We start from the raw sequence: 12,256 nt of genomic DNA, 5'->3' as shown, positions 1-12,256 counted from the left end.
AACCCTCCCAGGGCAAGACACTGAGACCCAGAGAGCAAGTTTCTGACAGAGTGCTTTTTTTTCATAGTGTCTGTGATTAACCCTATTTATCTTAATCCCTAAATTCACTAATTTCAGTAATATGCTCTTCCATCCAATTACCACCTGAAAATGTTAAACTGAATATACACAATTTTCTCCAAAGTATAACTGCATCTTAACTTGTTCTATAAAAAGAACATTAATTACCTCACTGACTGTATAGACACTTGTTCATATTCATACTGAATCACCATATTACAAAGGCAAGATTTGGGTAACTCCATTAGGAGACTTCACGAATTCTTTTAAAAAGCTAGAAAAATCTCTCTTTTTAGGAACCCAAATTTACAGGTAAGCATTAATCCACAATCCTCTACCAACCAGACAGATGAAGGCCATCCACACCCAGCACTAGTCTTACTCACCCTGATGGTTTCAGATGCAAAATGACCTTCTGAGATCATCAGGTTTCCAGTTTCATCCAGCTTCACAATGGCCCCCGAGTTGGCCTGCACTTCGGCTTCAAAGGCTTGATGCTTCTGCAGCTTGCCCTGTTGGTGATCACGAAGTGAGCCACAGTCGCACCCGAGCACTCATCATCCTGTCCCCCTGGCCCCCATTACTCTTCTCCTCCGGACTCCCGCTCCCTCTAACTGTGGACACCTCAGTCAGCATCCCACCCATCCAGACCGGTTCAATTATTCCAATGCTCTGACTGTATCTGAAAGCTTGCCCACCCAGGACCCCCACCCCGCAGATAGCAAGATGCTACAACATATCCTTTTTTCTTGTCTCTCTGGAAATTAGCCTTTATGGACATCCAATCCCTTCTAGAAATACAGAACCATAATGAGTGCTTTCTTAGTGTGTTGTGTTTACCCCTGACTAATTCATGTTCATTCATGATATGACACTTTTCTTAGCTTGCTTTAGAAGCTGCACTCTTTGATGGATTTGATATATTCCATTTCTCAATACCTCTTTTTAATCACATGTGGAGCTGGGCAGGGCTGTACCTAAATCAGCATTTATGATTTTGTTTTTTCAGATGACCTTTGGTGAAGTAAAAGAACCATGGGCACAACCCCTATTCTACTTGCTAAAAATGCCTTTCACCAAAATCAATTTTTTTTTAAACAGCTTTATAGGAAAGGGGGTATAGCTTCAGTGGTAGAGTGGTGTTAAGTATGCATGAAGTCCTGGGTTTAATCCTCAGTACCTCCATTAAAAACAAACAAATAAACCTAATTACCTTCTCTAAAATAAATAATAACACCTTTATAAATTTTTACCAGCAATACTGTTAGTTACATGCCTTTCTCTAAAACACATATTCCAAGAGATCAACCCAGACCTTCCCTGAAAAATGCTGAAGGATCACTGATAGTCACAAGGCATTGGTTTGAGAACCACAAGCTTAAAGCATCCACAAAATACAAATTAAAACCTGCAGGATTCCACATTCACCCTCAGGAATGCAATCACTAAAGGTTTTTCAGAAGAGTAAGTCAGTTCTTCCTTATGTCTGATCTACAGTCTTCCTGCTGCTCAATCTCTCAAGGTCATAATTAAATATCTTTCTTTGTCTGACTTTTGGGCAGAAACATCTGAGCTCTAGAGTCTTGGCAGGCTTCTCAGACACACCTGCAGGTTGGTTGGGTCTTTGTAATTCTCATCAGACGCAATCTGAAGTTTCTCCTGAATCCATTTCTCCAGCTCCTCAGCATCTCTTTGGAAAAACTGGAATCGGTAGGAATCTTCGAGCTTCTGGCGCCTAAGGGTCGAGAGCTCCTTGAAGCGGTGGTATCTATCGAGGACTTGCTGCCGTCTCTCCTGGATGTCCTCTGCTGTTTCCAGCACCTTGACCCCGCTTGGGTCCATCTTCTGAAAAGACAGAAAGCCCTGAGATAAGCACCACACCAAAAACAGACTGAATGGAATCAGCCTGTTGGAAGGAGAGAGAGAGAATTATCAGGCAGCCCGAGCAGACAAGTGAACTGAAAATGACCCTTTCTTAGGATCTAACAGTGAAGCCCAGATCCCACTCCTTTGTTGAAAATGGCTATCTACTCCCCCAAGCACCTGCCCCATGGGTCCCTCAGAGGATGCTTCACCAAAATGGCGATGAAACCAAGCAAAAAATGTAAAGGGGAGAACTATGGTTTATGCTGTAAATTCTACAAGGGCTTTGAGAATTCAAAGGAAATGCCAACTCTGGAACTCTAAGAATTCCTGAGAAATCCATTCAAAAGTCCTTTCCTCTGGTCTGCTCACGGTGTGGAGATGATAAAGCATTTACTCCTACTCAGTTAAGCTTTCCTATCTTTCTAGATCTCAGCCTGTTATTAAATAAAGAAAAGGGGATACTATAAAGTAACCGAGTCTTTAATATCAAAAACCAAGAAAATTTACCTAAAGTCTAATTTCTCAGTTACCCCCAAAACTCAATCCTACAAGTCTTGTTCAGGCTACCAGCGAGCCTGGGCAATGAACAGGCTTTGTTTCATATGAATGCACAAAATTAAAAGAAAATCTTAATTTTTAAAAAAGGTGTGGTTAAAATAAAAAGGTGTGGTGAAAGATTTCTCCTCCTTTCACTCCTACGTGCTCCAGATAACCGCACATGCGGGCTGAGTAGGTGGTACTTCCCAAAGCACTCAATCTACCCCAGCTTTAAACTCTCAGATTGAACGCCAAAACTTCAATGTCAAAAAGAAAATTTAACCTATTTATGGGAGAAACCCAGAATATGCCTCCTGTTTTCATCAGAAATAAGCCATCTTTGCCCTCTAACCAAGGAAGGAGAATTCGTACAGATGAATGACAAAGAACATCTAAATTTATCAGTGACACATGACCTTGTACAAGTACAAGCCACCTTCCCTCTCTGTGCCTCAATTTCCTAGAATGACTAAAAATGGCAGGTGAAAATGAGATGGTCTCAAGACCCTTCTCACTTTAAAATTACATCCTACATAAACAACAAGGTCTATAGCACAGGGAACTATATTCAATAGCTTGTAGTAACCTACAATGAAAAAGAATTATAAAAAGAACATACGTGTGTGTGTAACTAAATCACCATGCTGTGCATCAGAGACTCACACAACACTGTAAATCGACTATACAAAAAAAATTATATTCTACAGAGAAGAGTCTGTGACTGGGTAAAAAAAGAAAAGAAACCAGTTTGACAACCTTTTCGATCTCTCCAGCTATTGTTCTATAATTTATAAAGACATAAAAGTTATGTTGGCCGGGAAACATTTGAGAGCTCTTCCCATTGTCCTGTCCGCCTGGCCCAGCTCATGGAACAGATAAGCAGGCTAAATTAGGCATGGAGGTCAGTGAGTGCCCCCTACTCCCTGCCCCCATCCAGCTGTGAGGTAAACAACACTGCTGAGATCTGGGCAAAGTTTCCAGCTCTTCAGAGATTAAAGCAGCTCCAGGGGGTGTCAAGAAAAGCATTGTCTGCACTTGATCAACTCTGAGGACCATCTTTCTATGAAGAGACCATCTTCCTAGGGAAGAGAACATGAGGTAACTTAGGCTGTATCACCATTTCTTCCAAATTCCTCTCTGCAAATTAACCAGTTATTTTGTTGTATTATTTTTCTCCCACAAAGTCTAATTTATTTACCTGTTTGACTATGGAAAGAAACATATTCTCTGCCATGTCATTCCCACGCTTCAAACCTTTCATGGCTCCCTTCTGAGAGGAAAGAATCCACCTCTTTCTGGCCCTTCCAGTCTGGCCCAACACACACCTGAGTGATGTCTCTCCCATGCCCCCTCCCCTTTTCCCAGATACAAATAACTCTTTTTCCTCCCAAACACATGATTCTCTTTAAAGACTCCAAGCCATCTGCTCAGGCCTCCTTTTGTCTCTTCTCTGTCCAGGTAACTCCCATCTATAGCTCAGTATCCGCTGAAACGAGTAAGAGTAAGCTGCAGGATCCTGCCTGCAGATCACACCAAGGTGTGCTCACTGCTCCCTCCCTCCCTCCTCAGGTTCAATCACTCTTCCATAGGTAGACTTAAAGCACTTGCATCTACTTCCCACGGTATAATCAGACTGGACAACCTAATCTTTGTTGCTGTATCCCCGATTTCCAGCAGACAGAGGTCATTAAGAACCGTGTGTTGAATAAATGCCCGAGTGCACGCTGAGGTGCCACTACTCTGCAGCCGTCCTGCGAGCGCGCTTGTAAAGGGTGGAGAGAGAGCTCAGTCATACGCCTTTTTCATTTTCCATACTGCCCAACTGGAATTCTACCTGGGGAACAGCTGGATTTGTGACCAGAACAGCAAACACAGAATGTCCTGACTGAAGCCACACAACAAGGTGTCAACCTAGTGCTCAAACCTGAGTGACTCATCTTGGGTGCCCACACGGCAGGGGAGCTGCTCTTTTCACTCTGGGTGGGTGGGACCTTGGGGAAATCGAGGTTTTATATTGTCAGTAGATATCTGGGTGTGAAAACATATTTTCTATTCTTAAAACCAAAAACCGAGGGTGACCCTGACAAACTGCATGTCTGCTCACAACCGGGTGGTTCCGGTGTAACTGCCTCTCTGGTATACCAGCCTCTTAGGGAGCAGGCTGGCTTCTGACAAGGATCTTGACAAGGATCACTACCATCTCCGGCCACATTTGCTAGAATGTAAACAGGATTCGCTCATGCACCTGCGTTATCTGCTCCAGGCCTATCTCCCATTAAACCCCCTCACCAACTCCCAAGTTATGGGCCCTGGGCAGGTCCACTTCCCAGATCAGAAATTTCCCACTGGGAGGAACGTCCTCTTCTCCTTCACTCCAACTCGACCGTTCAACACCAATCAACCCCTCAAAGTCTAAAGCAAACTATCTTTTCCTCTCTGAAGTTCTGAATCAGAAACCCTCACTTCCTCTGTGCCCCTCTGAGAGCACCATCACACCACTCTGCCATGTAACTATGGTTTTCTCTCTGCATTTTTGTAAGTTCTTTAGGGAACTTAAGAGATACTAAGGAATTTTTTTTTTAAAGACCTTATCTTGGGGGAGGGTATAGCTCAGTGGTAGAGTGTCTGCTTAGCATGCACGAGGTCCTGGGTTCAATCCCCGGGACCTCCACTAAGAAATAATAAAATAAATAAACCTAATTACCTCCGCCCAACAACAACAACAACAATACCACCTTATCTCACTCTTACTTTCCGATCAAGAACTCAGCACATATTTAGAGTTATACTCTGAACTTGGAAATAGAGAAACTGCTGTCGCTTCATTAAACGGTTAGGAGACAAAAGGTCATCTAAGAACCCAGGATGCTCTGGTTCCTAGACCAGCACGCTAGAACCAGTGATTCTTAACATGATCAGAGCTGACACACACTTCACTCAAGGCTGTTCAGCTATTTACTAATTCCTTTACTACCTCTTATCTTTCCCAATCCCACTTTGGATGGAAAAAAAAGGAGAAGAGGATATATTAATCATAAAAAAAGAATCTTACAAAATATTAATTTTGATTTAAGTTAGTAAACAATTACGGCTAAGAATAATTTATATACTGTTTTCATCCCCCAGGAAACAGCTAAAATGGAAAAACAGCAGGAAATTATGTATCTAATTTGCTTGCTTGTAAAATTTTATGCATGTAACAACAGCTCAACTGTACATGAGTTTCTGCAAGATGTCTCAGTCTTGAGATTAATGTCTATGGTGTTTATCCTGCCTCCCCACATCACAGGATTCACTGCATTTCCTTTAGCTGCTATGGAAATCTCTGAACAATCACATTTGGAAGCAGCCCTTTATGATGAAAAAATAATTCCCAGCAAAATGCTGCAAAGGTTCCACCTGAGCAAGCGCCCCTGCTTGGGTTCAGCTTGCTGATTTGACCCTACCAATCCAGAGAGACAGTCCAGCGAGGCCCTGCTGAAATTAACCAACCTAAAAGGCCCTCTTTGTCACCCCAGTGAAGTAGAAGGAGTCAATTCTATACCAAGTGCTCTGGTCAGGCAATAATGGACTTTTCTTTCCTGCAGTAGATCAGCTGACGTCAGTAGGTGGGAGCTCTGCCAAGTCACAACTGGCTGTCTTTGGAGAGCTGGGGATCTGAAAGTCATCAGTGCTCTCCCACTGCTGTGGGCACTCAGAGTTCTCATCTGTGTGATCACAGGCACCGAAGATTATAGGTTAACAGCAGTCCCCTCCACCCCTTAGCCTGATAGGGAGCTGTCTCTATACAAGGTTCAGTTTCTTTTTGCTCCTAAAAGGATCATTTCCAGAGACTACATTAAACACAGGAAAAAAAAAGTCATATCACCAAAGAACTACTGCCCCCCAAAGGTGCTACAACCTCTCACCCAAAATTCTGAGAGTTAAGTGGAATTTTCTGGACTCTGCCTGTGTGCACCCTGTTCCCTGAGGCTGCTGTACACTGCAAGAACTCCACCCCAGGCCAGAAACATGCAGCTGACTGATAAGGCTCACACTCCACAGAGAATGTTCCCAGCCTTAATGGGATTAACACCTTCTGAGAGCTAGAAAGGAAGACTGGGAAACCATCCATAAAAAAACATCTCCAACCATACCACCTTCTATCTGTTCTAGTAACTGCCTGAAAACTGCACAGGAGCCGAATTCCAGGACTGCAGTCAACTGACTGCTTATCTCAAAGCTGCAGATTGACTCTGATTTTGTCAATCAAGTCTATGTTTGTGGTAAATGAAGGAGGGGAAATGAAGGGCTGAATGTATTCTCTGTTTAAGGACAGCTTCCCATTTAAGGTAACTGAAGGAAAAAAGGTCATATTTTGGCAAATATTAGAGAAGACTGGCTATTTAGAAATGCTGCAATGCAGCAAACTGTTAGCTGCATCATTCAGCAAGTAATGTGAATTGAGCTCAGGGGATAAAACAGGAATTACAACTATGTCCTCCATTGTAATAAATAAAAAGAACTTGTCAGCATTCTTACAATACTGTTAGATCTCAGGGAAGAAAGAGAGGGGTCTAAAGATACGAATCTTGGCCAGAAAGTTCTAGTTAATCCAAAGGCCTAACATGCATGAGAATGACTCCTCATATTCAACATAAACTTACACAAATTATCAACTGAAAATGATTCCTACAAAAGAAGTCAGCCGTTGGTTAATATCTTTGTCTTCTTGACGACCACGAACAGACAGTTGTTTGAGGCAGTTCTTAGTACTTAGGGAATTTTTGAAAGCCTTAACCTAACTGCAGAAGCTATACGACCACTGTGCAAGGGAGGGTGGGGAGAGGCCGTGGGTGGGAAGGACACTGTTAAGCAACAGAAAAGTCGGCAGATACAAATACTTTCAAACCAAAGGTCAAAGGCTTTGAACTCAGCAAACTGCAGTGAGTAGCTTAGGACTCCCTCACGCAGATCTTGGAGAGTGGAAGGATCTGGTAATCAGAATTTCTCTATGGAAACTCAGAAGAGAATAAAATTGTCACCAAGGTGAGAAGAGTCCCTGTTTGGAAACAAAACACTGGGAGTGCCGACATCTCGGCGAGCAGAATGTGCGGGATGGAAAGGGCCTTTGGAACACTGCACGACGAATTCAGATCTCAGGCAGGACACCAGACATATTGTTTTGCAGGGAAAGGGCTTTTAGGGACTGACAGGATGAAGAGAGCATTTAGCCCCATGGAAAAATTCATAAACATCACCCAGAGCAGAAGGTCAGAGAGACCATTCATCAGTGTTGTTTTTATTGCTTAGTCAGAGCCCAAAGGTGCAAAACCAACAATGCCCTTTTCCCCTGGCTTAGAAAGCTAGCATATTTTACATTTCCAAAGCATGACAACTACATCCATGGATGCAGAAGAGCTCTCCTAGAACAAACCACCAAAAAATTGGTTAGCGCCCATAAAATTTTATTCTCGGGTTAAGTAAATTAACTCAAAACCAGCTCAGCTGCAGATTTTAGTGGTAAACCTGATGGTAAGCAGAGAGGTAAATACATAAATTAAGAATTTTAACCATGGAAAAACCCCACATATTTTTGCTAAAACCACATTCCAATCAGGATTGCAGAGCTGCGCATCAGCCTTCAAACCAATTAATTCTTTTCAACTTGTTAGCGGGATTCTGCAGAGGTGAGCAGGGTTAGCTTTAAGAAAGCAAAAGATTCATACTGCATTGCATCAAAATCTAGAAACGCCAAGCAAGGCTGAGAAAACTTACTTCTGAATGCCTCCCAAACACTACCTTGCTGCTACTTACCTTTTACCTGTAAAATTCAGATGAGAGGTATTTAAGTGCAAAACACTGTTACTGAGATTCAAAACAGGAAAAAGTTATAATGTGCCCGTTTTTATAAACCATGTGTAAATAATTAACCAGTCTGATTTATAATAGGGCTTGCCTTGGATTTATCACCCATAATCACTGGAAACTTGCAAAGTTTATATTTCTTCTTATGGATATTGAAACATTTAATTTTAAGCCTTTTTCTTTTTGAAAAAAAGCCCAATTTAGTAAACACTCAAAAACTGTACACAAATAAAAACATATATAGTGAGCTTTTTTTTTTTTAAACAAGAAAATGCAAGCTCCATTTCATTACTGTGATTGCGGCAGGAAAAATAAGTCCATGGGAACAGGAAACAAACCCAAGTTTACAATATTTGTCACACTAAAATGTACTATTTTTACATGTTTTAAGATTATTTGCCATATATCTAAGATAATGCGTTCAGTCCCTTGGTTCTTAAGAACCAAGTAACCATGAATAAAAAAAATTAGCAAACACTACATGCAAAACCAGTAGGGTGCTAAGAAATTAATATGTTCATGCCTTAAAGAGAGGAAGGTAAAAAACAAGAGGCTTTGGAAATTTTAGAATAAATCTGCTATGACTTTTGCTCGTGGAATACCAAAAAAAAAAAAAAAAAAAAAAAGAAAACCCAAAACAAACCTTAACCAATTTCCTTAAGAGAAAGATCATGCAGGCAGGTTTTTCCCCCTCTCTTTGGATCATTCAACCTCTTTGACACATATGTGTCTTCACTGCAAGCCAGGCAAAACCGAAAAGGCAACACATTTCCTGCATGCTGGTCAAATACCTGGACTCTGCGTTTACGAAACGATGACAACATGATGGAGGAATGTGGCGTCTACAGAGGAAGGGGAAGAGCAAGATAACAAGCTTCTAAGGGCAAACTGAACAAAACGATTTCAAAATGAAGAAAAGAGATCCTTAAAAATACATGAACGCTGATAAAAGTCAAATTTCAGATATTTTCCCGGCACTTTTCTCATTCCACAGAGCTTCTAAATCCACTACGGATTCAACGTGTACAGAGAACCAAGGTTCTCTAGTCTTAGCGGTTCTTAACTATCTAGATGTGCTGTCTGGGCCAAGTCCTACCCTGTTCTGGGTCTGTTTCTCCACTTTTCAAATAATACTGAATATACTTTTTAACACTAAACATGCCATCCCCAACCCACATTCTGATAAATTAACTAAGAGTCCCAGGACTAGATGATTTCTGTATCCTCTTCCACTCGGGAATAAAATTGCATAATTTCATTAAGTCATCAGAAACCAGAAAGAACTCAAGCTACAAAGATCTGACTTGGGCCTAGTTTACTGGGACTATTTCCTGTTCAAAACCAGTACAGGAGGAATATGCAAAAGAGGGGGAAGGGAGGTGCGAGCACAGCTGCCGGCCCCAAGTGATCAGCTACGCCTGCCTCCTCTGCATTCCTGGAGTCAGCACTTGCCATCAGGGCCTTGCATTCTTCTACCTACTCGACCACAGCTGAAGGGCTGCAGCAGACCCACTGCATGACCAGCAGAGTCCTCGCACAGCCCACGGAGGATTGATTACAAGGCCGGCCCGTGCCCACTGACTGTCCTCAGTGCAGTTCAGCAATGACAGGACTGTGGACTATTCCTGACATCCACTTCTCAGCATCTGCAGTCGGCCCCTCCCGAAATGAAGGCAGGTAAAGGAAAAGTGGAGAAAATTCTAACCCAGGGAACCAAAAGATATACTTAAAAAGCAGCTCTCCTCACCTAAACCTGTTCATCAGATTGCTTGACAAGCTCATATTGTGAGCCTGTGACATATCAGATTTCTCTAATTATTAGATTACTACAAACACAGTGCCAAAGACCAAAAACATATCCGAGAATGTTACCAAGCTGATGGTTTACCTCACACCTGTCCAGCAGAGAATCTTCCTTCCGAGTCTCGGCTCTCCATCTAGGTCTCTGGATAACAACTAACACACTTTGAGGGTCCCTTTGAGTATACTGGCCCAGTTACTAAAAAAGGCTTATTGTTAATTTCCTGCACAGAGGCTCTTACTGTAGCACATTTTTATTTTCCTGCAGTACATTTTTTAAAACTTGGATTTCAGTTTGACCTTTCAAAATCTCACATTAGCTGCAACAAAAGGGAAAAGACATGTCTAGTTTGATGAGCTGGAACCTTGGCTCAATGGCTTCATACAGCTGAGTGTTCCCACTGCTATTCTTAAGGTCTTCTGTTTCCTGACTGCAAGACACCCCCACCCTTCCATCTTTGATACATTCTGTTTTAGTTAAGTCCAATTGCTATGACGACGCAATTTCTCAACATATCATGAAAATATTTCATATGGTCTCTCTTCTGTTCTTCCCTAACAGCCATCATGGTTAAATTTTTCTAAAACACCATGATGAAGACAGAACAAAGGGCCTGTATAGTTTAGGATCTATTATATAAAAGAGATTTGACAAGGTGTTGCAGCAATTCAAGCATCATTTCAACCCAGCTTGTTGGGCTACTCAAGCTTTTAATTGAAAACATATTCAACCTTTAACCTTAACAAGCCCTTTGTTTAAAATACATTTTAACCCAGTACATCAAAGAGACCTTTAAAAGCAATTTTATTTGGGAAGCAAAGAAATCCACTCGCAGGAATGGCTTTCAAACAAAAGGCTGATCTATCATTCAACACCAGCATGGCTGTACAATTTTTGACAAATAATATACCGTCCTCGATTCAAAAGACTCGGTCTCAGGACAAAACCAAAAAACTCTAAGCTATTAAAATTCTGATCTGGGTCTCATATAAAGCAAGGCTCTGCATCTACCTGTTATTTACACGCAAATCACACTTGGGTAGGGAAGAAACGTTTATTACAAGGAAAGAAAAGGAAGATGGCCAGTCTCGGACCCTTCTGCGTCTAGAGAAGGCCAAGAATCGCCACACAGGATGAAATTAAAGTCAAAGAGCCCTTTATTCAGCTTTTCCTCTTTCAAAGGTTGGGCCGTCATTGCTGGTGGGGATTTGGAAACGAAGCTGCAGAAGTCGCTCCCCATCGAGGGAAGGGATTGGGGGCGGTGGGGGGAGCGCTCTGCCGGGTGGGGTACGGGGAAACGATCCAGACCAGGAAGCCCCCGCCCCACCTGCTGCAAGCCGGATGGGGCAGGGCGGGGCCGCAGCTAGGCTGCGGGTGGGTGCAGGGAGGGACCCGGCGGCCTCGCTGCCCCCTCCGCCCAGTCAATGACATTCCAGCCGCCAGCGCCCAGACTCGGCCCTGCGGCTCCTCCGCAGCCCACGCAAAGTAAGCCAGTCGCGGGCGGGTCTCCCGGCTCCCGGCCCGACCCAGCGAGCCGCAAGGCCGACCCGGCTCACCTGTCCGCGAGCTGGTCCCGCCCCGCCTCAGGGGCTGCCCGGCTCCCCGCCAGGGGTCAGCCGCCCTCGGCCCCGCTCCCGCCCCAAGCTCGCCCGCTCCCTGTCTCACCGGCTCCTGGGGGTGAGGGCAGTAGCTGCGTCGGGCCGAGGGTGCTGTGAGACCGACGGGGCTCGGCGGCCTCCACTCCTCGCGGTTCGCTCCGCAGCGGGTAGTGGCGGCGACGCGCGCACCCCGCCTTTTTTATAGGCGGCCACGCGCGTTCCGGCGGCGGGCGGGCGCGAGCGCGGGGGGAAGCGCCCAGGAGCGGCGCGAGGGGCGGGGGTGAGGGCCAGCCGGGCAAAGGGGGCGGAGCTCCTGCCTTCTCGCCGCCCGATCGCCAGGCGGAAAGGGCCGAGGGCTTCCGGAAAGAGCCGAAGCGGCGACGCAGGGGAAGAGCCGAGTACCCCGGAGGGCAGCAGGCGGTTGGGGAAGAGGTGCGCGCGCCGGGGGTGGGGGCTGATGGTGCAGTAGAGTCTGTGCCTCCGCCCAGTACAGCTAAGATGCTCCAGCCGCACAGCCCTCCCCGCACTTAGCATCCTCCAATCCTAC

General features: G+C 44.3%; 1 protein-coding gene across 5 annotated transcripts in view; it reads right to left on the bottom strand.

The window, feature by feature from the left end:
* The window catches only part of SPTAN1 (spectrin alpha, non-erythrocytic 1), a 57,923-nt gene extending 45,993 nt beyond the window's left edge, over nt 1–11,930 (bottom strand). For all 5 annotated transcript variants that reach the window (XM_072960222.1, XM_072960224.1, XM_072960223.1 and 2 more), the window contains exons 1-3: nt 11,777–11,930; nt 1,666–1,905; nt 447–572 (exon numbers count right to left, since the gene is read on the bottom strand). In XM_072960222.1, the coding sequence (XP_072816323.1) occupies nt 447–572; nt 1,666–1,902 (363 nt within the window). In that variant the 5' untranslated portion in view covers nt 1,903–1,905; nt 11,777–11,930. The remainder of the gene's footprint in view (nt 1–446; nt 573–1,665; nt 1,906–11,776) is intronic.
* Nucleotides 11,931–12,256: the final 326 nt, after the last annotated feature.

Source organism: Vicugna pacos, chromosome 4, assembly GCF_048564905.1.
Source record: "Vicugna pacos chromosome 4, VicPac4, whole genome shotgun sequence".
Lineage (NCBI taxonomy): Eukaryota > Metazoa > Chordata > Mammalia > Artiodactyla > Camelidae > Vicugna > Vicugna pacos.
Note: the sequence above shows the minus strand (reverse complement) of the source record. Positions and strands in the feature narration are given on the sequence as shown.